Source organism: Anguilla anguilla, chromosome 7, assembly GCF_013347855.1.
Source record: "Anguilla anguilla isolate fAngAng1 chromosome 7, fAngAng1.pri, whole genome shotgun sequence".
NCBI lineage: Eukaryota > Metazoa > Chordata > Actinopteri > Anguilliformes > Anguillidae > Anguilla > Anguilla anguilla.
Genome location: NC_049207.1, coordinates 34603732 through 34630962, shown reverse-complemented (window position 1 = coordinate 34630962; position 27231 = coordinate 34603732). Strand labels below are relative to the sequence as shown.

Sequence of the window (27231 nt, the reverse complement as noted above, 5' to 3'; positions counted from 1 at the left end):
AACAGAAGGAGCTCAAAGACACTGATTTTGAATTCCCTCAAACTGATTGGCGCCGCTTTACGTCTGCAAATTATAAACGCAAGATAGGCACTCAGCATGTACTGAGACCATGGCTAGGGTACTCTACATCTAGTAATGCTGTACTTTGCTTCTGTTGCAAGCTTTTTGGACAAACTAGTGGTGGTGTTTTTGTTAAAGGTTTCAAAAACTGGCAAATGTTATCATGGAGATTGTCGGAACACGAGGGTTCATGAGCTCACTTGGAAAATTTCATTAAGTGGAGAACACTTGCACTATTGATAATCGTGTTCAAAACGAGATTGAGAAGGAGAGAGCACGCTGGAATGCTGTGCTTTGCAGACTGTTAGATTGTACTTTATATTTGGCATCCCAGAATCTAGCTTTTTGCTTTTTATGCAGAAAATAATGACAATTAAAGCCGCAAGCGGCGTTGGGAGGGGTCCAAGCATTGGCACTATCGCGCCCCCTGGAGCGATTTTAAAATGGCTTTGTCCTCATGATCATATACCTTCACCCAACATATCTACTGAATACCATGAAGAGAAATGGATAGGAATATGTGTCTGACATAGTAAAATATTGATGACTTATGGCCAATTGTGTGCTAAGAGACGCTGTCGGATGACTTAGTTGCGTCACCATGGATGTGTCCTGGCCGCTTCCCGTAAAGGCCTTTACGATGTCGTAACACTTAGATGGCCCGGCATGTGTGTAAAGCTGCAGCGCGTCCATGCCGCAACTAAAAAAGGCGTCAGACTAGTGTTGTCATGATACCAAAATGTTGACTTTGATACCAACACCACGTTTAGTATCACGATACTCAATACTGAAACGATACTGATTCAATACTCGGTACATAACGATACTGAAATTACCTTAATATATCAGAAACGTAATGTCCACAAGGGTTGACCTCATTTTTGAATTCACGGTTTATTAAAAACCTGGTTTATTAACAACCTTTAAGTTGAAGCCTGTTCAACATATTAACCCTCTGGGGTCTGAGGGTAAAATGAGGAACACTGGTGATTGTGCCATGCTCTGACATTTGTGTAAATTTCATCAACTTTATTTGCAGTGATTCCAAAGTGTTTCATATCTCTGTTTTCAGCACAAACTCAGCTACAATAATATGGCAGCAGTAAGTAGGTCATAATCATATGTGGATTGCAAATTGCTCTAAAAACACACAAACTGTAAACAGTAGTTTTGAACATACACAGGAATGTTGTAATAAAACACACTAAAAAATTGTAATTTTTGGTCACTGAAATGTGTTCATCAAGGTCTTGGGTATCAAAAGACAAAATATTTTAGCAAATCCAATGAGAAATATAAAACAAATTGCTAAAGGTTAGTGTTGTGACTACTATTTTTCAACACTAGGTGAGAATGGACGGGCAAATGGCCTTTCTGTAATGAATATGCATTGGGTAGGAGGACCTGCCAGCTAAGTAGGCTAATCACACCTGGCCGCATGCCTCCCAATCACTAAGACAAAGGCTCAGTGAGCCATTTAAGCCGCGTTTCCACCAAAATTACCCGGAACTTTCAGTCCCAGGAACTACTTTACCAGGAACTAAAAGGTTCCTTCAGCCAATAGCCGCGTTTCCACCGCAGGAACTATACCCCGGAACTAGGAACCTTTTGAGGAACTCAGTGCGTTTCCACCGCAGGAACTAGGGTCTAAATTTAGTTCTGGGGGCTTTGTTTTACCCCCCAAAACGTTCCTGCTCGGGGGGTAGTACTTTCCGAAAGTACAGGAACCTTTTGGGTGGAGCTTGCAGCGCTGAACATTTCTGATTGGTCGAGTACTCGTAGCATTTGTGTTGTATTTATTTTCCGCCATTACCCGCCATGTTTGAAAATATTCAGCGGCAAACCAATTTATTTTCATAATAACTTCAAATCAAACTTGTATATTATGCGGCGCAGTAGCCTACTTTTGGTTATAGCCTGTCAACGTCTTGGAATTATAACGTGTGCTCTTCTGTTCTTTTCTTGCTTTAGTATTCGTTTTATAAAATGCTAAGCATTCGTTCTGGGACAGCATATTACGTAGGCTACCAAAACATTCAAACGGATTAATTCGGTTGCTGAATATTTTCTTCCGGATTTTCTTTGTTAGCCCGTTGTAATTGATTCAAAACGTTTGATACAGTTATGTGAGGTATGCGGTAGTTCTGCATAATTAACATTGGTGATACAGTACAAGCAAACTGGAAATCACCTTCCGCACTTTTTATCCGGGTAAAATAACAGGTTAATTCTAGTAATCTTCCCTTTAGCTTTTTCAGACTGCCGTAATTTTACTGCCATTTTTCAATTCCACGAAAAGACCAGGAAGACTATGGACTAATTTATGGTGCATGGTTCGCATCTGGAGGGCACACTTCGCTGCTCGGCTAGCAGTAACTTCGAAGGAAAGCAAACGGTGGCTGTACCACTACTAATTTACATTTTCACGCAAGTCCGAGTTTTCGTTCTATTATTGTCATTTTGCGATTAGCCTATATGGAATTGACCACGAGAAAGTAATAAAACAGCAAATTGTTTACAACGTGTGCATGTTTTCTGCTGTTAATGAATGTGTTTGAGAGGATATATGAAAATCAATAGGCTAAATACAAAAGTAACCATATATAGTCATTGTTGGTAACCCGTTGTATATAAGTGGAATAAACCCCTCCGGGCTGTCCCGGTTATTAGAAAATAATGTAGACTACGTCGTTGGTAGTATGGGGTTACAGAAGAAATCATATGACAGATGGACCGACGACAACGTCAGTGGGCTAATTTGCCTAATTTTCGCGGTACTTTAGACCCCGGTGGAAACGCAGACAACCATTGGCTGAAGGAACCTTTTAGTTCCTGGTAAAGTAGTTCCTGGGACTGAAAGTTCCGGGTAATTTTGGTGGAAACGCGGCTAATGGTTGTCTGCGTTTCCACCGGGGTCTAAAGTACCGCAAAGATTAGGCAAATTAGCCCACTGACGTATGAAAAAGCGACGTTGTCGTCGGTCCATCTGTCATATGATTTCTTCTGTAACCCCATACTACCACCGAAGTAGCCTACATTATTTTCTAATAACCGGGACAGCCCGGAGGGGTTTATTCCACTTATATACAACGGGTTACCAACAATGACTATATATGGTTACTTTTGTATTTATTGATTTTCATATATCCTCTCAAACACATTCATTATGTTTTTATGCAAACATTCGCTTTCATGTCTTGACATCCGAAGCGACAGAATGCATTCACATTTATATGTATAACTGGCAACAACAGCAGAAAACATGCACACGTTGTAAACAATTTGCTGTTTGATTACTTTCTCGTCGTCAATTCCATATAGGCTAATCGCAAATTGACAAGAATAGAACGAAAACTCGGACTTGCGTGAAAATTTAAATTAGTAGTGGTACAGCCACCGTTTGCTTTCCTTCGAAGTTACTGCTAGCCGAGCAGCGAAGTGTGCCCTCCAGATGCGAACCATGCACCATAAATTAGTCCATAGTCTTCCTGGTCTTTTCGTGGAATTGAAAAATGGCAGTAAAATTGAGTAAAATTACGGCAGTCTGAAAAAGCTAAAGGGATGATTACTAGAATTAACCTGTTATTTTACCCTGACAAAAAGTGCGGAAGGTGATTTCCAGTTTGCTTGTACTGTATCACCAATTTTAATTACGCAGAACTACCGCATACCTCACATAACTGTATCAAACGTTTTGAGTCAATTACAACAGGCTAACAAAGAAAATCCGGAAGAAAATATTCAGCAACCGAATTAATCCGTTTGAATGTTTTTGTACGTAATATGCTGTCCCAGCACGAATGCTTAGCATTTTATAAAACGAATACTAAAGCAAGAAAAGAGCAGAAGAGCACACGTTATAATTCCAAGACGTTGGCAGGCTATAACCAAAAGTAGGCTACTGCGCCGCATAACATACAAGTTTGATTTGAAGTTATTATGAAAATAAATCGGTTTGCGCCTGCATATTTTTAAACATGGCGCCTGAAAACAAAAAACACCAAAAAATGAGAAATGTTCAGCGCTGCAAGCTCCACCCAAAAGGTTCCTGTACTTTCGGAAAGTACTACCCCCCGAGCAGGAACCTTTTGGGGGGTAAAATAAAGCCCCAGGAACTAAATTTAGACCCTAGTTCCTGCGGTGGAAACGCGGCTATAGAAGACAGAAACAAAGACATCTTTTGATTTTAGAACATTTATTGAAGCAAACTATACGCATGGAAGATGAGATGAGACTGGTGTACTCTTGCAACGCTTGCGTGGCCTCTTAGCTAGTGGTGAACTAGGCCGTGTTTCCTGATCAGCATCTCTGTAAATATGATAAAAACAAAATTGTTAGGAAATGTGACATTAAATCAAACTTTATTTATATAGCACAGTTCCTTCAACAGGTGAAAATTAAATTTACAAAAAAGGGGCAAACCACTAACTAACGAAAACAAAACTTAGGAAATGTGACATGGTTACATCATATACAAACAAAGAACCAAACAAACACAACCAGACGCAGAGAGGTAGCCTATAATTTTGAGAAGCAATGGTTAGAATCGTTCGTAGTGTGGGAATTTACAAGCGCGCATATTAGTGAATATTCCTACAAACACACAGAGAATGTAATACAGCACACATTTACAAATAATGCAAACTATCAACAAAACAACATTAGCTAAACTAAATAAACATTGATATTCCAGCTCAACTACACACAACTCATCAATAACAATGCCTCAATCTGAAGTAGGCTAGGTCTGTTTAGCTAAGTGGTTATTATATTGCTATTTCCCGAATTTACTTACAGTATGCTAATATCGATTGTGCGAGGACATCAGTTTTAGAATCCTAGTCACGCCACTACACGCCAGGCATGGGCTATTTATTACCAATATGATCAAAAAAAATACAGTCTACCTGCTACTTCTAACACACAACCAGACGCAGAGAGCCTAGCCTATAATTCTGAGATGCAATAGTTTGAATCGTTCGTAGTGTGGGAATTTATAAACGCGCATATTGCTGGATATTCCTACAAACACAGAGATACGTTGCAATACAGTACACATATTTACCAATATGATCATAAGAAATATACTTACTCATGAAGTTGATCCTCAGCTGGATCAGTTCGCTGTTCGAAATGACACCGCTCTTCATCAATGTCGGCTTCCAGACGGACCATTTTCCAAAATTAAACCGAAATGTTTACCTCAAAAGAAGTGAATTAGGCTACACTTTGACATTCTATCCTGCTTTCGCAGGCTTGGCATTTCTCCCATGGATCTCGCATCGCCCCTACCCTACTATGCCCCCTCCTTCTATGGAGAGTAGTTATAATGTCGTTAACGTGAATGCGATTTGGGCGGACTTCCTGCTGAGCGAAATTCACATTGTAATGAGTAAGGATTAACGAAGCATACATGGTTTAATTAATCAAATTTAGAACTTTTAAAACAATTCATATTATTTGTCAATGGGCGCATGGAGAGTCGCGATTCTAAGGTTTCTGTCAATGTTTTTGTTGCGTCTGTATGATAACAATTCGTGAAGTTAATCATCCAAATAGAAACAAAAGTTCATTTAATCTTGCCGAGCTCCGCCGGCGAAGCTCCTGACCCCAGAGGGTTAATAAGCATAGGCCTATAGTGTTACAACACTAAACAAAAATTAAAAAGTTTTAAACTAAATAATCATTATACAGGTCTTTCACCTTTAAATAGATCTAAAAAGAGCATATTTTAATAACAACACAGCATCTTCCTACAATAAAATATTTCCAAATTAGAACACCTATTGCTACTGAAGTCAACTGACTCGAAGCTTGCGCTGTATCAACGAAGTGAATGCACAAGCGCACATCACCTCACTTGGCAACCTTAGTTGCTACTGCCATCTAGCGAAGATTCTGACAAATTACACTTTTCATCCTCACAATCAGTAATGCGGGAGACACATTTCCCTGGCTTTTACATTTGACACAAAACTACCGAACGTTGGAAAATTCAAATACCTAACCGTTTCTTTTTTTTTTTTTTTTAAGTACCGAAAAAGTGCTGAAGTTTCAGTATACCGTGCAACACTACGTAAGACACATATTCCAATCAATTGCTCAGCTTAGCAGGGAATGCACATTTCAGAGCGCCTCAGAGACAGATAGAATAATAACACATAAATACACATTTCAAATGATAAATACGACATTGAGAAAAACGAAACAAAAGACGAAATATCAACTCGCGACCCGCGTGCTGTGCGCAGAGTAGCCTACCGTATTATTTATTTAGACATTGGCAGATAAGCAAATTTTCGGTTATGCTGACCTATAAAACGCTATTCCAAAAGCAAAATCAAAATCAAAAGTATACATCGTTAGAAAGCTTTTACTCTCACCTACTGAATAAATGAATTGTCAATCAAGCCAATTTGTACTAAAAAGGGCGACAACGCCGTAAGCAACAGGTGTGGCATTACGCACAGCTATTTTTGAAGGTAGCCGACCCAGACGTCACAAATGCGCGTATATTTCACAAACAGATTGTCCAAGACAATATATGACCACTCAGTCGCAAAAGGGACATCTCTACGCGTAAAACCAATGGTAAGATTGTGTATTTATTCAATGTTTAGTCCCAGATATTGACTGTAGAATGACATGGTATAATTTAAAAAAAATTTGTCTCGTTTATTTCGTTATTCAGTGAGCAGCGTTTTCACTGCTGTATTGGCATATTTTAGGGCTAATGTTGGGTTTATCTTGTTGCTACGGAATATTAGCCTACATTACATTACAGGCATTTGGCAGACGCTCTTATCCAGAGCAACGTGCAACAAAGTGTATAATCATAATCAGGAACAAGTGTGTCGAAAACCCTAAAGAGAAGTACCGTTCCAAATGCAGGGAACAACCGCATAGTTCAACTTGGACCCTGTAGGTTAAAATGATTAACACTAACACAAACATGACCCAGTCATGGCTGACCATTTAAGACGGGCTCAGAACAGTAAAGTCCACTATCTCAGTAAAGATAGCCAGAATGAATTTATTACGTTATTAGCAGATGCTGTTTTAAAGAAAATCAGACACAATGTGCAAACAGCTCCATATTACAGTGTGTTAATGGACTGCACTCCAGATATATCGCACAAAGAGCAGCTGTCTCTTATGATCAGATATGTTTCAACAAATGAAAACAAAGTAGAGGTCAATGAAAGCTTTTTAGAGTTTGTTACAGTTGAAAACACTACAGGAGAGGGACTTACCAATATGCTACTCGATGGACTTGCTGAGTGTTACGGCTGGCTCGACTGGCCGCAACAAACAAAGTCCGGATGGATCAAAAACACGACAGAAACTGATCTAAAAACAAACCCAGACATTTATTCATCTAAATAACAAACAAAAACACACAAAGTTCACAAAACAAAAGCTCTCCACACAAATCACAAACCCCAAAATAAAACTCTCTCCTCCCTCATACTACTGGGCTTTATATTGGGCCACAGGCAGGTGGAAGCAATCAGGCAATTAAGTAATTACGCAACTACCTCCACCTGCACTACCCAGGCAAGCAGAGGCAGGGGACGTAACACCCCCACCCTTAAGACAAAAAAAAGACAAAAACTAAAGGTCTTTTTTTTTTTTTTCTTCAAATTACTATACAACACAAAAAATAAATACCAAATGTCCACGAATTGTCCAGAGAAATCTGCCACTGTAGGGAAGTGTGTGTCTGCGCGCAGCCTCCTCGCCGCCGCAGGGTACTGTGTGTCTGCGCGCGTCGTCCTCGACGCCGCAGGGACCTGTGTGTCTGCGCGCGTCGTCCTCGACGCCGCAGGGACCTGTGTGTCTGCGCGCGTCGTCCTCGACGCCGCAGGGACCTGTGTGTCTGCGCGCGTCGTCCTCGACGCCGCAGGGACCTGTGTGTCTGCGCGCGTCGTCCTCGACGCCGCAGGGACCTGTGTGTCTGCGCGCCTCGTCCTCGACGCCGCAGGGACCTGTGTGTCTGCGCGCGTCGTCCTCGACGCCGCAGGGACCTGTGTGTCTGCGCGCGTCGTCCTCGACGCCGCAGGGACCTGTGTGTCTGCGCGCGTCGTCCTCGACGCCGCAGGGACCTGTGTGTCTGCGCGCGTCGTCCTCGACGCCGCAGGGACCTGTGTGTCTGCGCGCAGCCTCCTCGCCGCCGCAGGGAAGTGTGTGTCTGCGCGCGTCGTCCTCGCCGCCGCAGGGAAGTGTGTGTCTGCGCGCGTCGTCCTCGACGCCGCAGGGAAGTGTGTGTCTGCGCGCGTCGTCCTCGACGCCGCAGGGAAGTGTGTGTCTGCGCGCGTCGTCCTCGACGCCGCAGGGAAGTGTGTGTCTGCGCACGTCGTCCTCGACGCCGCAGGGAAGTGTGTGTCTGCGCGCGTCGTCCTCGACGCCGCAGGGAACTGTGTGTCTGCGCGCAGCCTCCTCGCCGCCGCAGGGAAGTGTGATGGCAGATCCCGGACGAGCCCCCATTTTGTTACGGCTGGCTCGACTGGCCGCAACAAACAAAGTCCGGATGGATCAAAAACACGACAGAAACTGATCTAAAAACAAACCCAGACATTTATTCATCTAAATAACAAACAAAAACACACAAAGTTCACAAAACAAAAGCTCTCCACACAAATCACAAACCCCAAAATAAAACTCTCTCCTGCCTCATACTACTGGGCTTTATATTGGGCCACAGGCAGGTGGAAGCAATCAGGCAATTAAGTAATTACGCAACTACCTCCACCTGCACTACCCAGGCAAGCAGAGGCAGGGGACGTAACACTGAGCATAACATAGAAATCGAACACTGTAGAGGGCAGTGTTACGATAACGGTGCTAACATGAAGGGAGTCCATGGTGGGACCTCGCTCTGCAGCGTGCCGCCAAATCCTCTGTTGAAGCCAAGGCTTTCTTTGGTATATTGAACAGGCTATACACAATCTTTTCGAAGTCAACAAAACATTGGGAAACAGCGCTTGACAAAGTTTACTTTAAAATCGCTCTCAGAAACTCGGTGGAGTGCTCGTGCTGATGCCACAAAAGCAGTTTATGAACAGCTTCCAGAGCTAAGAGATGCGATGCTTGAAGTGGCCGACAGGCTCAGCTGTGACAGTGAAATGCTCTTTGAAATATCTGGCCGTGTGAAAACAATAGAAACGTTTGACTTCATTGTAAGCTTGGCAGTCTGGAACACAGTGCTTAACACCGTTAATCGCGTCAGTGTGATTTTGCAAGAACCAAAATTGAATATGACACATGCAATGGATGTTGTGGCTGCTGTGAAAGACACCTTGTGTGAATACAGACAGACTGGTCTCGTTACTAATCCAAGAGGGGAAAGCACTGGCTGAGAAGATGGACACGGAGCCCACATTCTCGGAACACTGAACAAGGCGCAGCAAACGGCTTCCAGGTGAATTGTCTGCAGAAGAGCCATTGAATGGATAGCAAAAATTTGAGGTTAACTTTTTCAACTGTTTACTGGACACTATCTTGATGGAGACAGAGGAACGTTTTTCCTTTTTTCAGGAGCTTGATGAACGATTCGGCTTTTTGTTTAAGATAAAGAAATGTGGAAACGACACAAATCTGAAACAAGCCAGCAACAACCTTGCCTGTTTTCTGGGGGACATAAACAGCAATGAGTTGTCTGAGGAGTTAACTTTTCTCTCTCACCTGCTTCCAAATGATGTCACTTCTCCTGCCAAAGTGTTACAGTATGTCTTAGAGAAGGACATGAAAAGTACTTTCCCCAACACATCAATCGCTCTGCGGATGCTACTGACAGTGCCTGTGGCAGTGGCAAGTGCTGAGCGATCGTTCAGCAAACTGTCTCTGATCAAAAAAAATCTCTGACCAACTATGTCTCAGGAGAGACTTTCTGCCTTGGCTGTACCTGAAAGCAAACTGGCTCGACAAACGGACTATCAAGAGGTCATCGCACAGTTTACTGCAGCCAAAGTCGGCTGTGCTCAGCTGTGATGCTGAGTCTATGTTTTATTTTGATTTTATAAAGGCAGCGCCATCTGCTGTATTTTTGTGGTAGGCAGCTATATGCGTTTGTTGTGAGTTAGTTCGCGGATCCTGTCTGTCTACTCTGCAGTCTGCTAATGCTATAGTTATTAATTGCCATTATTTGTGTGGTTATGAAGCAATGCTGCACACAGTAGCATAATGAATGTTCGTTTTTTTAATACAGTAGCTAGTTTGTTTGCCTTCTCACTTTTGTATCTGGTGATTAACAGTGTATTTGGTTGGGGGTGTGTGTGTGTGTCTGTGGTATTTGTAATTGTTTGTTGATCCATCAGTGTTTTTATCTGAAAATAAGAGATGCTTAATGCCCACATAACATCAGAAGACATTGTATTATAATGTGCTATATAATCTATTATTATTATTATAACGCAATGTGTGATGACGTAAATAAAATAGCGTTCCTCCACTAAAAAAATCCCCACTACACCACTGAAAGTAACCTGATTATTGCGTGACTGTTTTCAAAAGCATTCTGGTACATAGGCTAACGTCAAAGCGGAGATACTGTAGCTCTATTTAAAGGGATCATATACTTTACATTACAGTCATGGTTAACTCTTTTCAGTAATTTCCCAATATTGTTCTTTGTGGAGGGCCCATTTCACCCGCTTTGCATACAGGCCCAAAGGACACTAGCGCCGGCACTGGCCCTGTTTGTCACTCTGCCTGCCCTGAGGAGAAAATGCTGTATTGGCGCTGTTGTTTATTTGGTTGTCATGACACACGTGATCCGGCTGACCAATGGTGTAACTTCATCACTCAGTCACTCAGTCACAGACATTCGCGTTTGTAGGGCTGGCCCCGCTGTTGCGGTCCAGCCAAAAACACAGCACTGGTTGGTTAACAGCAGAGGCATTACAGTAGGGCTGCAACTAACAACTATTTTGATAATCGATTAATCTGTTGATTATTTCTTATTAATCGATGAATCGGATGAAAACACAAAAACAAATTTTATTTCAATCATTTTATTCAAAAAACAAAATGGACAATGTTATTCCAAATGGACAATATTAACACAAATAACAGACCTAAATGTATTCTATACAACATGTGCAAAAGATATATGCTCGTTTTTTTTATAAAGTGTATCTGTCAAAACAGCCGCTTGCTGTGGTGTGCATGGCACTTTATTCTCCATCAAGTAGCCACTCATGGAGAGTTGTTTATTTCTGAAATGAGAAATACAGTATGAGTATGCATAGTAGCACATTTTACATAAACCTCAATACATGCCTTGTTGTTTTAGTTAACAATTGATTATGTAAAGGCCATTCACCCAAAGGCCAAGTCAATTTTTTTATGTAACAGATATGCTCCAAATAATGCAATTTGTCCTAGCTCATTCCTTACATACAATACAGTGTCTCACTCCAACCTAATTTCAGCAAATTAACACTTAGAAATAGCTTAATAATTAAATTGCCATAATTGTAATACGTGATTATCTCTACCGGGTAGCGTTAATTAGCTTTCTAGACTAACGTTAACTATAGCGCCTCTGCTCTACCACTGACGTTAGCCAGCTAGTTAAATACACTTTTCATGCAATATTGAAGTAAATTTGACTTAACAGACCATTCAAGCTGGATCGCGAGCAAACACCGGCTATTAGATAAACGAGAAGAACTACCTGCTGTGAGACGAACGATTCCTCACTTCAAAACGCAACGCATGCCATGGGTCTAAACTCGTTTAATTAATTAAAATTTTGTAGTAACTTACCCTGCTGTTGAGTCCCCTTCATCCATGGCTCCAACATGTTTTTGTTTCAGGTGTTCTCTGATTACCGTGGTGCTCCCGTGCCATGCAAGATCGGTTGTACAGTTTGCACACTTTTTACTCAAATTTAATGTGCTCCCATATATACAGATGATTTTGGTCAAACAGTTTTCTCTGCCTCTGCCATGTTTCAAATGTTTTTTCTTTCTTGAAGTGACGTAACCAGCTTCGCGGCACAGCGTGCAACATCGGCCCAACAAATCGATAATGAAATTTGTTGCCAACTATTTTTTATAATAGAATTTTATCGATTTCATTGATTCGTTGTTGCAGCCCAACATTACAGTTCTTGAAAAGTACAAAGAAGGGCAACAAAACTGGTTCATGGTATGACATGCAAACTAAGGAGACAAGACTTAAGGCACTTAATCCATTCAGGCTTAGCAGAAGGTTCTTTAAAAGGAGATTAGATGGCCCTTACAAAGTAGTGTTTTGGGTCTATGGTTGGGTGGGGGCTCACCTTCCTCTTGAGGGCACTCAGCTTCTCCACCACCCCGTCCAGCAGGGACACCACCGAGTCCACCACTGGGAAGCTGCTCAGTGTCTTCTCCAGCTCCGCCACCACCATGGTCACGTGACTGGTCTCACGATCGATGTTCTTCTGTGCTGCCCTGAACCGCTTGTTCAGTGTCTCGTAGGGCACCTGAAGGTATGCAACAGAGATAAGGAAATCAAAAGAGCATACAAAATCACTAAATATTTCAGTGGATGAGGCTAAGTGATAGAAATATGTAAGTGGTTATTACATTCCACATTAAATATATATTTTTGTGCAGCTGTATACTATAATGGCTACTAGCTGATCTTATGCTCAGAAAATGCTGTTGAATGCAGTCAGTTAAAGGTATGATATTACGGTGGCTGACAAGGGCAAACGCGCTACAACGGCCCAAAACCTTTCCATTAGGAGAAACGTGCTTCAGCTTCAGAAATGATGCCAATTCAAAAACACATACAGAACAACGGAAACGTGCCACAAATGGAAAAACATGCTGCAGAAAGCCAAAACAAATACATTAACAGCAAACACGCTGCAAATACAGAAACGATGCAAAATCAAAAACACACAAACTCCGGAAACATATGCAACAGAAAAACACTGCATATCCAGTCAACATAACGGAAGTTCTCCAGAAGAGAAAAAAGAGATTTAAAAAAATATTAAAGAGGCACCATAAAAAGGTACGTATTCTATTTTACATTTGGCTTTAGTCTTTTACAATATTATAAAAGAGCAACAGATTTACGTAGCTAGCATTGAAGTGCTACAGACTTTGACTTCTACAAGAGCTTGCTAGCGACAACATTGTGTGCCAGATCTTGCATTTAACTCTAGCTAACGTTATCTGTAGTGGTAGCTAACTACTTTCCAGAAGGCCCGAGTGTTTTGATTGCATTTAGTTTTCTCTCCTCTACATCATCTCCACATATGATAGGATACTTAATTGATCAGCGAGGGGACATTGCATAAGAGGAAGGTGGAGAGAGGACAACTGGAAGTGAAGAGAGGTGAAAAGGAGAGCAGAACACATAAAACACTGGTTAAAAACCCATATAAGTTACTGAAATGTAGAACACTTTTAAAAAATCTTATTTAAATAGTTAGGAAAACAAAATATCCACTCTCTCTGAAGTAACTTCGCCGACCTTGCAAACTCTCCTCTTTTTTACTTTTTTTTTCCACAGATGTACTGTCCATTCTGTGGATCCGCCGTGACAGCTTCTCCTGGCTTTTGTTGTGTGTGTGGCAGAAACATCAGATTTCTAAAAGATGTGGCAAACAAAGTCCCTGAGGAGATGCCCACCACTACTGCACATCCTAATGCACAGCCTAGCACTAGTGCAGGTAAATATATTTGTAGTTGTATGGTGGGGACTCCATTAGGGAGTTATGCGCCTTTATGTCATAGGCCACACCCATCGCCACACCCCCCTCACAAAAACACGTGACCTCTTCTTTGGCTCATGACCAACCTTTCCACAAAATCTTGTGTAAATCTGTGAATCCATTCGGGAGTTATGCGCCTTTTTGTGATAGGCCACGCTCATCGCCACGTCCCCTCACAAAAACGTGACCTCTTCTTTGGCTCATGACCAACCTTTCCACAAAATCTTGAGCAAATCTGTGAATCAATTCGAGAGTTATGCGCCTTTTTGTGATAGGCCCCGCCCATCGCCGCACCCCCTCACAAAAACACGTGACCTCTTATTTGCCTCATGACCAACCTTTCCACAAAATCTTGAGCAAATCTGTGAATCAATTCGGGAGTTATGTGCCTTTTTGTGATAGGCCACGCTCATTGTCACGCCCCCTCACACACCCTCACACAAACGTGACCTCTTCTTTGGCTAATGACCAACCTTTCCACAAATTCTTGAGCAAATCTGTGAATCAATTCGGGGGTTATGCACCTTTTTGTGATAGGCCACGCTCATCACCACGCCCCCTCACACACCGTCACACAAACACGTGACCTCTTCTTTGGCTCATGACTAACCTTTCCACAAAATCTTGAGCAAATCTGTGAATCAATTCAGGAGTTATGCGCCTTTTTGTGATAGACCACGCCCCCTCACACAAACACGTGACCTCTTCTTTGGCTCATGCCCAACCTTTCCACAAAATCTTGTGCAAATCTGTGAATCAATTCGGGAGTTATGCGCCTTTTTGTGATAGGCCACGCCCCCTCACACAAACACGTGACCTCTTCTTTGGCTCATGACCAACCTTTCCACAAAATCTTGAGCAAATCTGTGAATCAATTTGGGAGTTATGCGCCTTTTTGTGATAGGCCACGCCCATCGCCACGCCCCCTCACAAAAACATGTGACCTCTTATTTGGCTCATGACCAACCTTTCCACAAAATCTTGAGCAAATCTGTGAATCAATTCGGGAGTTATGCGCCTTTTTGTGATAGGTCAGGCCCATCGCCACGCCCCCTCTTGGTCAATCGGCCTTAAAAGTTACTCAGCTCAACCTTCGGTCATGACCAACGTCCATGCATAATTTCAGCCTCCTGGGGCTAAAAACCATGGCCGCTATGGGGTGGGACACTTTTTGTGGACCAACCGACTGACCGACAGACAAAGCTATAGAGCTGCGGTCGCAGCTAAAAATCAAATCTCATTAAAAAGATGCAACTGTAAGTTACGACTCAAGACAAAGAGATCCAGGTTGACAGAAGATTACACATGCAGGAATGTGTCATTTGACCCCACATAAGAGCTGAATTTTCTCTGACAACCTTTTGGTTGTGTCCTAGCTTTGGGCTGGTATTGTGAGCCAGATTCTGCATGAGGTGTAAAAATAAATTTCCAATTAAATAAATATATTATATAAATAATGTATAATAAATTATACACTTTGTTGTACGTCGCTCTGGATAAGAGCGTCCGCCAAATGCCTGTAATGTAATGCAATAGTCTGACTTGTGTTATGCCACGCCCAATTTATTGCATTTGTAGCGCCCCCTAGTGGTCGATTTGAATGAAACATTCAGGTACGTATGTGGACATTTCCTGAAAGTTTTATGATGATTGGCCCAACGATTGTTGACTTTGGTCTATTTATGTGCTGAGCCACGCCTTTTGAAGTTCACTGGTCAATATCTTCAAAACGCAATAAGATATCAACAAGCTTTTAAGAACTTTTCATAAGCTTGGTCCAGTAATGAACCACAGAAAACTTGGTAACAATCGGACCTGCAGATTAGGAGGAGATGTCAAAAATGTGTTTTTCCAAAAATTCTAAATGGCGGAAAATCTAGTCACACAGACTTAGTGGTTCTTGATGCAAATTTGTAGAGTGAGGATAGATGGATGTCTGTAGCAACTTTCGTGTAAATCGGACTCACGGAATTTCATGTCTCCACCATTTACCATCTCACGGGAATTTGTGCAAACATTTCGGAAAAAAATGAATAATAAACCAGCACAAAAGCAAAAACAATAGGGTTTCACAGCTCTTTGGGTTTGAACCCCTAATAAAGGGTAACAAGTAGTCAGAATTCACCTTTTGAAAATGCAACATTCTTTTTCAGGAATTCTTTAGCCAACTCTAAAAAGTTCTGCCATGGCTGCCTCAGACCGGCACTCCCTACTAGGGCTGGGCCGGTTATTTCATAATCATGCGATTTACGGTCATCGACACATCCGTCATAATCGCCATTTGTTAATGTCTACTTTTTCATAATGTTGTTGCCAAAATAATTTATCTTTCCTATAAATATACATAAATAATTAAATGTATGCTTAAACACCACACGGTCCCCCTCTAAAACAAATGTGACAATACTTCTCCCTGCAACAATCTTTAAATCGTGCGCTGTCTCTGAAGTTTACCATGCACCTCCGCTAATCTGGGAGGGGGTTGCAAAGGAAGCATTGTTTTTAATCTCCCTTTGCAGTAGACTATGTAGGCTAATAATAATAATAATTATTATTATTATTATTATTATTATTATTATTATTAAAGCTGCAAGCCGCATTGGGAGGGGTCCAAGCATTGGTACTATTGCACACCCTATGGAGCGATTTTAAAATGGTTTTGTGCTCATGATCATGTACCTTCACCCAACATATCTACTGAATATCATGATGATTGTATAAAATATTGATGACTTGCGGCCAATTTTGTGCCGAGAGACGCTGTCAGATTACTTTGTTGCGTCGCCATGGATGTGTCCTAGCCGCTTGCTGTAAAGGCCTTTACAATGTCGTAGATGGCATGTCATAACACTTAGATGGCCCGGCGTGTATGTAGAGCTGCAGTGCTTCCGCGCTGCAACTAAAAAAGGCGCCAGACTAGTGTTGTCACGATACCAAAATTTTGACTTTGATACCGATACCAGGCTTAGTATCACGATACTCAATACTGAAACAATAGGCTACATGAAACTTAAACGATACTGATTCGATACTCGGTACCTAATGATACTGAAATTACTTTAATAGATCAGAAACAAAATGTCCACAAGGGTTGACCTCATTTTCAAATTCACGATTTATTAACAACCTGGTTTATTAACAACCTTTAATTTGAAGCCTGTTCAACATATTAATAAGCATAGGCCTACAGTGTTACAACACTAATTGAAAAATATATTAAATATATTTCAAAAATTAAACAATTGTAAAGTAAATAATCTTTGAACAGGTCTTTCACTTTTAAATAGATCTAAAAACAGCATATTTTAATAACAATACAGCATCTTCCTATAATAAAATATTTCCAGATTAGAACACCTATTGCTACTGAAGCTTGCGCTGTATCAACGAGGATGAATGCACACGCGCACGTCACCTGACTTGGCTACCTTAGTTGCTACTGCCATCTAGCGAAGATTCTGACAAATTACACCTTTCATCCTCTCAATCAGTAATGCGGGAGACACATTTCCCTGGCTTTTACATTTAACGCAAAACTACCGAATATTCTAATACTGAACCGTTTCTTTTTTCTTTTTTTTTTTAAGTACCGAAAAAGTGCTGAAGTTTTGGTGTACCGTGCAACACTACGTCAGACACAAACCTATTCCAATCCATGGCTCAGCTTAGCAGAGAATGCACATTTCAGAGCGCCTCAGAGACAGATAGAATAATAATACATATTTCTAATAAAAAATACGACATTGAATAAAACGAAACAAAAAACGAAATATCAACTCGCCATCCCTGTTACCTGTGTGCTGCCTGCAGAGTACTGTATTATTTATTTCGACATTGGAAGACTACAGCATAAGTCTTAAAAGACTAGTCTTTTATAGCAACGGAACGAACCGAAATAATTTGAGCAGTAATACTTACATAGCAATGATGAAATTTTATGTGTTCGGTAGATCGAGACAGAGACAGTAAAGCAATGATACAGTCCTATCTGCTTGTGTTTTGCTCCAGAAAACGATGTCAGATAGGTCTATCAGCAAACATATGGCTTAGCTATGCCCAGAAGTCCTCAATAATAATAGTATTTTTCAAGAAATTATGAAACATCTTTGACAACGTTTCGTTAGGTGCAGCGTCTTTTACTGCTACCCCATAGTGAATGCGTAAGTGAATGCGATAAGAAAATCTTTGGTTACGCTGACCAATAAAACGCTATTCCAAAAGCAAAATCAGACATGTTATACATTGTTAGAAAGCTTATACTCTCACCTACTGAATAAATGAATTGTCAATCAAGCCAGGCTGTACTAAAAAGGGAGACAACGCCATAAACAACAGGTGTGGTATTAGGCACAGCTATTTTTGAAGGTACCCACGCATCACAGATGCGCGTATATTTCACAAATGAATTGTCCAAGACAATATGACCACTCAGTCTCAGAAAGAACATCTCTACGCATAAAACCAACGGTAAGGTTGCATATTTATTCAATATTTACTCCCAGATATCAGCTGTAGAATGACATGGTATCATTTTTTAAAACGTTGTCTCGTTTATTTCGTTATTCAGTGAGCAGCCTTTTCACTGCCGTATTAGCATATTTTAGGGCTAATGTCGGGTTTATCTTGTTGCTACGGAATATTACATTACATTACAGGGATTTGGCAGACGCTCTTATCCAGAGCGACGTACAACAAAGTGTATAATCATAATCAGGAACAATTGTGTCGAAAACCCTAGAGAGAAGTACCGTTCCAAGTGCAGGGAACAACCGCATAGTTCAACTTGGAACTTGTAGGTTAAACTGATTAACATTAACACAAACAAAAACAGCAACAACGCAGTCTATGCAAAAATACAAGCAATAGTTAAGACGAGTGCATTAACAAAGTCACCTACGAAACAACTACCTAGTTACAACCCTAAGCTTACAGTCAATTTAGAGATTAAATTGAGAATACGATTTCTCTCAGCATAATGACGGATTCAAAGACTAAACAAACTCACCTCTTCAAATGGATCCATGCCAAAGAAAAGTAATGATTCATCCTCTCAAAAAGCTTTTACTAACAAACCTTTAGTAGCAAAAAACGAAATATCAACTCGCCACCCCTGCTACCTGCGCTCGGAGTACCATATTATTTATTTAGACATTGGCAGACTACAGCATAAATTGCGTCTTTTGTTTATAATCAATATTATAAATTGCAGCGAGAAACTGCATCTGTAGACACAAGATAGTTTGTTATGTTATTGTAGCAACGGAACGAAGCGGACTATAGGCCTACATGTATTGCCATCATTGTTTTATTATACCAGCGTGTTTTCGCCCGTGTGCACAGAAACTCAAAACCTACCAATAAAATGGTTTAGCTATTTCTCAGCATAATGACAGATTCAAAGACTAAACAAACTCACCCGATACTGTCTTCAAATGGATCCATGCCAAAGAAAAGTATTCATCCTCTCAAAAAGCTTTTACTAACAAACCTTTAATAGCCTAGCATGCACTCTGGCTGGCACTGTTTTCCATTGCTTCCCCGACGTTCAGACCCTCCCCTCACTGATAAAAACTAGACCCTACGGTGTCGGATTACTTGCGTCGCCATGGATGTCGCTTGCCGTAAAGAAGTTTACTAGATGTCGTAACACTTAGATTTGGAGCTCCAGCTCTTCCGCACCCCAACTAATAAAAAAGTCCAAATGGCGGGCAAACAATATGGCGGACATAGGTGCTCCCAATGGCAAAGTTGTACAGCACATTCAGATGCATATGTCGATGAAGTGTTGTGTTGATCTGACTTACAGTGAGGGAGTTATGACCTTTTAAACATGACCCTTTTGTTATAGCACCACCATCTGGCCGACATAGATAATTTGTAGTGCCTGAGTAGTGGGGGGCCATAGGAACCCACCCACCAAATTTGGTTGGTGTACAACTTATGGTTGCTGAGCCTCAGACATTTTAGCGGAGAAAGCTTCCACGCCCCAACGAAAAAGTCAAAATGGCGGGCAAACAATATGGCGGACATAGGTGGTGCCAATGGCAAAGTTGTAGAGCACGTTAAGATGCATAGGTCGATGACGTTTTGTGTTGAGCTAACTTATGGTGTGGGAGTTATGGCCTTTTACGCATACCCCTTTGTTATAGCGCCATGGCCGACATAGGTGATTTTTAGTGCCTGAGTAGTGGGGGGCCATAGGAACCCACGAGCCAAATTTGGATGCTCTAGGACTTATGGTTGCTGAGCCTCAGACACTTTTAGCAGAGAAAAATAAGAATAATAATAATAATAATAATAATAATAATAATCCTAACAGATACAATAGGGTTCCACCAGCTTCGCTGCTTGGACCCCTAATAATCCTAACAAATACAATAGGGTTCCACCAGCTTCGCTGCTTGGACCCCTAATAATCCTAACAGATACAATAGGGTTCCACCAGCTTCGCTGCTTGGACCCCTAATAATAATAATCCTAACAGATACAATAGAGTTCCACCAGCTTCGCTGCTTCGACCCCTAATAATCCTGACAGATACAATAGGGTACCACCAGCTTCGCTGCTTGGACCCCTAATAATCCCAACAGATACAACAGGGTTCCACCAGCTTCGCTGCTTGGACCCCCAATAAAAACAACAACTAGGCTACTACTACTACTAGACTACTACTACTAATAATAATAATAATAATAATAATAATAATAATATATTAGTATTACTGTTTTAATTACGTTAATATAATATATAACTCTTATCAAGAAATATTTCACATGGTTTGACTAAACCGAAGTCCCTAACATTTCTGATAGTTGCAGCAACAAAGCGCTCTGATTGATGGAATGAAATCATCTCATCCAGTGAATTCACGTGACCTGTCACTCACAATTTTACTGACAAGAACAGAGACTTGAGGTAAAATCAAGATGGAGCTTGTTGGCAAAACCAAAGTTACGTTGCCAGTTTGGACCCATTTTGGATTTAAACCGAATGAAGATGGAAAACCAGACGATTCAAATAAACCAATGCCGAATTTGCTCTACAACAATACCCGTAAAACAATCTAGCACAACAAATCAGAGAAATCACCTCAGAACGCACCACTCAAGCAAATCTGCTCAACTTGGACTTACATTCGAAGCTGCTACACCATCTACATCTGGCCAGGGGCAGCTGAGTGTGGCCCAAGCATTTTGCCCGAGGGGTGAAATATAAGTGGGACAATAACAAATGGAAAGCTCTGACCGACAGCGTACCCAAATTAATTCAACCGTCGCAGGCAGAAAGACAGGCAATGCCGGTCTGTTTTATTTCGTTTTAACAGAGCCTACTTTGTTTAGCACTGTAAAAATAAACATTTTACTTATTTCATTTATTCCAAAATGTTTGGAAATGTTAAATCTTTGTTCTGTTTAAAGAAATAAGTGTTAATAAAGGGTTCATTCTATTCTACTTATGCTGCCTTTTTGTAAACGAAAAGTCAGTCAGTTTGACCAAAATAAATTCATTTGATTTAATTCGACTGTCGCTAATTAAAAGCACATTTTTATCTCTCTTAACAGGCAATGTCGATCAGTTTTATTTCGTTTGATTTATTAACGCTGTCACTACTTAAATATGCTATAGGCCTATTGTTTCATTTCCTACTTAATATCTAAGAATGTTTAGGCAATTTAATCTGTTTAAATGAATGTTTAGCACTGTAAAAATAAATATTTTATTTGTTTCAAAAAGTTTGGAAACGTTAAATATTTGTTGTTTATAGAAATAAGTGTTAATAAAGTTATGTTGTTAATTATATTCAACCTTTCGTGAACGAAACGCCCCCCCCCCCACCCCAAGACGAGACGATTATGCCGATCGATTCGATTACCTTGGGTGACGATGATCAGCAGCAAACATTCCATGACTGTCACAACCCTACTCCATTACCTTATTGACAGTGGCACATTCCTTCTGCTCAGATTACATCCTTAAATTTGCACCACTGGCAGGACAGATTAAAGGGGAATTTCACTTTATAACACTTCTGGGGTCATTTTCACACCTACCCAGGTTTTTGTGTGCACCCCACACAGTTTTTAGGTTGCTTGCTTCAATATTTAGATATTTAGATATACCCGTGTAAGCAACCCCCCCCCCCATCTAATAGAAGCCTATTCAACATCAAACTCCACGTTAGACTCATTTTAAAAACACGTCCCTGCTTCTCATGACTGATATTGTCCTTCTAATGAATGTGTTGCCCTTCATTTTTCAATTAGTTATTTCATTATGTTAATATTTTACGCTGTTTTGTTGCTTTCCTCTACAAATGCAGGAAGTAGACCCAGGCAGTTTAGTGTCAAACGTGAGTATGCATATCATTGCGCGACTTCTGATGTGGGCGTACCTGCTGCAGACAATAACATTAGGTTGGTTGTAGAAATAGTGTTGTATTACTACTAGTTAGCGAAACCGAAAATGTCTGAGGACGAAATAAATGGATGGTGGCAACCCTATAACAACAGCCAGCAAGCTGTCTAACTGTTACCGTAGACATCCTATGTATCACTGGCAGACACAATAATGTTAGCCAGCCCGCTTAGTACTGATAGGTTCCCAGTTTTATTTAGTATACATATATATATATTATATGTAGTGTATTGTGCTTCCGTTTCTGCCATTCCTGTGTCTGTAGTTTGCATGCCTCTGTGTCTAGCCCCTCTGTAGTGTGTCTCAGTATAACACCTCTAGTGTCTGCAGCAAGGATGTCACATTCCTATGCTAAATGGCTACGAGGGTCCCCAGGAAGGGACAAGACCATTTGTCTCCGGCCCGCCACTTAACTGAACCTTTTGATATGCATGACTGCAAACTGTATATCCAGACACCACACAGCGTGATCGGCAGAGATTCTCTCCCGAATGTGCTGGGTCTGTCTCTCCCTTGCGCATTGAATTAAACATCAAATCCTCTGAGGAAACTATGTCAGCGTGTTCTTCACCGTCCTGCATTTGACTCCACGAATAAGGGCAAAATATCCTAACAGTACCTACCTCGAGTGGTTCAACCAAAGATGGGAAAACGGTGGGTACAGCTCCAGGCTTCAGACGGTCGCCTTGGTAGTCGGTGGCTTCAAAGTGGTCGCTGCATACCCTTAGTCCTCGTTTGCAAACTTTCTCGGCTGTTATGTTGGGGTGTCTGATTACATCCAGCCATGTCTGGCACAAAGTTGCATCGCGTAGAAAACTATGAAAATGTGCTTTCAAGGCAAGTTTAACAGGGGCATTATAACAACCGGGTACAATGCACCTCATTATTACACCGATATCGCATCAAACAAAAGCTAGCAGACGTTAGTTTGTTCGATTTCAACAGTAAGTTAACGGAATGTTTTGCTTCGCTTCTTCTCGATTTTGCTGCAAAACGAAATCGAAGAAGAAGAAAAAACTGGAAACTGTACTACTATGTGGACTTGCGCTAAAAAAATAGGTGTTTCTAACGTTAGACATTTAAAATGAAATAACTAATCAAAAAATGAAGGGCGACATATTCATTAGAAGGACAATATCAGTCATGAGAAGCAGGGACATGTGTTTACAATGAGTCTAACGTGGAGTTTGATGTTGAATGGTCTTCTATTGGATTGGGGGGGGGTTTGCTTACACGGGTATATCTAAATATTGAAGCAAGCAACCTAAAAACTGTCCGGGGTACACACAAACGCCCAGGTAGGTGTGAAAATGACCCCAGAAGTGTTATGAAGTGAAATTCCCCGTTAAGTAAAGGGTTAGCTGCTTTGGTCTTGGTCTCTGTTCTGTTACTGCACGACTGCTGCAAGTTCCATGCCCCACTCCCATACTTTGCCATTTTGCTGTGGAGAAAACATGCCTCTGAGCAGTACCGTCCCTCAACTGCCTCTGACTCCATGACCGGCTTTGAGGACAAAAAGACAGCTCCCATATCATACTTTTACCAATACAAGCGTTAATACTGTAGGTCTAAACAGGGGCAACAACTGGCAAAGACTCAAGCTGCTGGATATCATCCCGTTTGACCATACCCAGAGTGAGGCTGGAGCTGATGCGAACAGCATTCCTGTTGCACTACCATTACGGACGCTCACTTCCTGCTTTCCTGATGCCAGTAGAAGGGCAACAGCACCATTGTCTGCACTCCAGATGATTTTACCCTGATGCAAGATTGGAAAGCAGAGAGGACAAAACGGTAAAAACAACTCAACCAAAAAACTAAGCTTTGACTACAGAGTAAACTCATTCATTCCAGAGCTCAGCATTGACAGAGCGGGAGGGGGTTTCCAGGAATTTGGGTCCTCGCCACCATCTGCCTGACACATCTGCCGGAGAAAGTGCCAATTATGAGGGGATCCACAAAGCATGCAGTAGTGTTTTCATGTTCTTAGCCACCATAGGAATGTGAACAGCTGTCTGACCGCACCAGTGAGACAAAAACAGCCCAGTAGCAGGGGCAGAAACAACTGAATGCGAACCAGTCCCAAAGAACACTTGGTGTAGTTCTGAAAGATTATAATTGACACCTACACAGCATAAGACAGATACTTCTCTTCTCTCAGTGATCTGGCCATAACTCATATTCAAATTTGACAGATCAACACTGACGTGACAGCGTCTTTCAGCGACATGTAACCTGCGTGACAGGAAATTGAATCTACTGTTAAAGTTAAGCAGGAAAATAATGCACTGTGTTTGGAGAAGTTTACATGAGAACCAACTTTGTAAACATGGGTTGTCCTTATAGTAAGTGTGCATAACAGCATTCAAATTCAGATGCCTGTCCCAGTGAGCAGAACTTAGGAAGTGCTCTGAGTATTAAATCCATTCCCCTTGAGCTTGTATATTTTTCAACAGACTTTCAACAGTCATCTCTAGCACCGCTAACTGACACATAGCCCCTGGTGGCATTCTGTCCTCTCATAGCCATGTTTTTGAGAAAAGGAAATTCTCATCAACAAGCACTCCCTCTTAAAGTAATGCAGTCACTACTCTAGGCATCTTAAAGAGCTTAACTTAACACAAATCAACTGTCTGGCTTTGAATACCATCTCTGGTGCTTGCACTAGCACAAGCAATGCTGAACTTCAGAAAATTTGCCTAATATTCCATCTTTACAATGGCAGTTGTGATCCTCCCAACCACAGCAGCAAAAAGACCCAGTAAAACCAAATCATACATTTTAAACATAAAGGGGCAAAAGCATATATATACTTATATATACTTACACACACACACAAACACACATAGGCTATATATATATATTTGTGTGTGTGTGTGTGTGTGTGTGTGTAAGTATATATAAGTATATATATGCTAGATTTTGAAATGTTTTCTTTATTTCTTTATTTCTTATTTCTTTATTTTTGTTCCTGAACGTAACATTTTCATACTGCCCACTACATGTCATCGGTCATTTGGAGATCATGTACACTACATTTCCAAAAGTATGTGGACACCCCTTCTAATTAGTGGTTTTGGCTATGTAAGCCAGACCCATCGCCAGGGGTTAAACTGGGATTTGGGAGGTGGGTGAAAAAAGATCCGGTGAGAGGTGGGTGAAAAAAGGTACAAACCATTGAATGTCTCAGCTCAAAATAGTTGTATCTTTAATGTATTGTGCACATAATTGTAATTAAGGAAAACAATGTTTTAAAAAGAATGTATACTATTGATGCAGGCTTTTACATAAAATATTTCAAGTTTATTGAGTGTCATTAATGCTGAGAATTCCTTTACCGACGAAAATAATCAGTCATCCTCCTCTTTTGTCCTCCCTTTCTTCCTCTTTTATCAATCTTTCTCTAAACTGTCGAATTGAAACAAAATAAAACCAGTGGCGACTGGTGAGCTGAAAATTGGTTATGCACAAAACTTTCCTTTAAACTAATCATTGATCTCAAACTGTTTTAATTCATTTTCAGTGATTAACAAGCGTGCAAGCAATCTGACTAAGCAATTGGAAAGGGACACACAGCTTCTTCGCATTGTGTTAGGGATATTAAATGATAAATGCGATTTAGAAAAATCCGTTTTAATCACTAAGCAGTGGCGGAATCTTCCCCTGATTTTCCTTGAGTATCAATGCAATTCATCCACAAAATAGGCTACTCAATAGCAATACTATCATATATAGCCAGCTCTCCCCAAATAGGCAGTTTTAGCGAGTAGCCTAGGCCGTATAGCCTACAATTATTTTCATTTGCAGTACGAAATTGTGCACATTTTTAATCAACATTATTTTTGGATACATGCACTTCTTTCTCTGCACTCGAATTCATGGCAAATATCTGCAATGCGTAGATTGTAAACAAAATTGAAGTGCAGGTTTTGTTTTTGCTGATTATTCTGAAAGCTAACATGGTAGATAACAGACTGGTGTATCTTGTTTGTTAAGTGTAGACTACTTAGTGATTAAAACGGATTTTTAACGGATAAATTGAATTTATGATTTAATCCCCCTAACACGGTATGAAGACGCTGTGTTCGGCTACTTGCCATTTGATTAGTCCGATCATTGGCACGCTTGATAATAAAGGAAAAATTATAAATGAAAACAGGTTGAGATCAATAATTAGTTTAAAGAAAAGTTTTGCGGCCCACCAATTTTCAGCTCACCAGTCGCCACTGAATAAAACGTTATGTATGTGGGAAATATTCAATCCTAGCTTAGCTGCTGACCAGCAACCTGCTGATTTAAAATGTTGCATAGATAAAAAATGTTAATGAAATTAGCTACCTACCGCGTCCGCTTCCAAACAATCAAGACAATCACCGATATTTTTCTTTCTGTGCCTGTCTATATAAACGACTGTTCCTCCTGAGTTTTTTTTTTTTTGATTGGTTGAGCAACTGGGGTAACTGGCTAGAGGGAACACATGGACTGGAGCATATGAAAAATGGACTGGATTGTCATAGTTATTTGTAAAACAGTCGGTCAAAATTATTTATTTATTTACCAAAGGTCCACCCCCAATTTAACCCCTGCCCATCACTAACAGGTGCATAAAATCAAGCATACAGCCGTGCAATCCCCATTGACAAATATTGGCAGTAGAATGAGTACTGAAGAGCTCAGTGACTTTCAAAATGGCACTGTCATAGATGCCACCTTTCCAACAAGTCAGTTTGTCAAATTTCTGCCCTGTTAGAGCCGCCTCAATTGCAAATGCTGTTGTTGTGAAGCGGAAATGTATCGGAGCAATAATAGCTCAGAATCACGCTTTACTATCTGACGAATAGTACTGACTGACGAGTCTGGGTTTGGCAGAATGCATATTGCCAACTGTACTGCTCAGAATAATGCCAACTGTAAAGTTTGGTGGAGGAGGAATAATAGGGGCTGTTTTTTGTGGTTTGGGCTAAGCCCATTAGTTCCAGTGAAGGGACATTTTAATGCTACAGTATAAAATTACATTCCTAAGAACTGTGCACTGCGAACTT

General features: G+C 40.9%; 1 protein-coding gene and 1 long non-coding RNA gene across 4 annotated transcripts in view; both read right to left on the bottom strand.

Annotated features, from left to right (window-relative positions):
- LOC118231668 (E3 ubiquitin-protein transferase MAEA) overlaps nt 1-27231 on the bottom strand; it is a 62837-nt gene that overhangs the window by 29660 nt on the left and 5946 nt on the right. For 2 of the 3 annotated variants that reach the window (XM_035425719.1, XM_035425721.1), the window contains exon 2: nt 12347-12529. In XM_035425719.1, coding sequence (XP_035281610.1) covers nt 12347-12529 — 183 coding nt within the window. Of the gene's footprint in view, nt 1-12346; nt 12530-22812; nt 22834-27231 lie in introns of those variants that run through there. The other variant, XM_035425720.1, reaches the window with a different exon arrangement.
- On the bottom strand, nt 11194-12340 carry LOC118231670. The gene is made up of 2 exons (XR_004766120.1): nt 11830-12340; nt 11194-11276 (listed from the first exon to the last, which is right to left on the bottom strand). It is a non-coding gene; the product is annotated as an uncharacterized LOC118231670 (long non-coding RNA).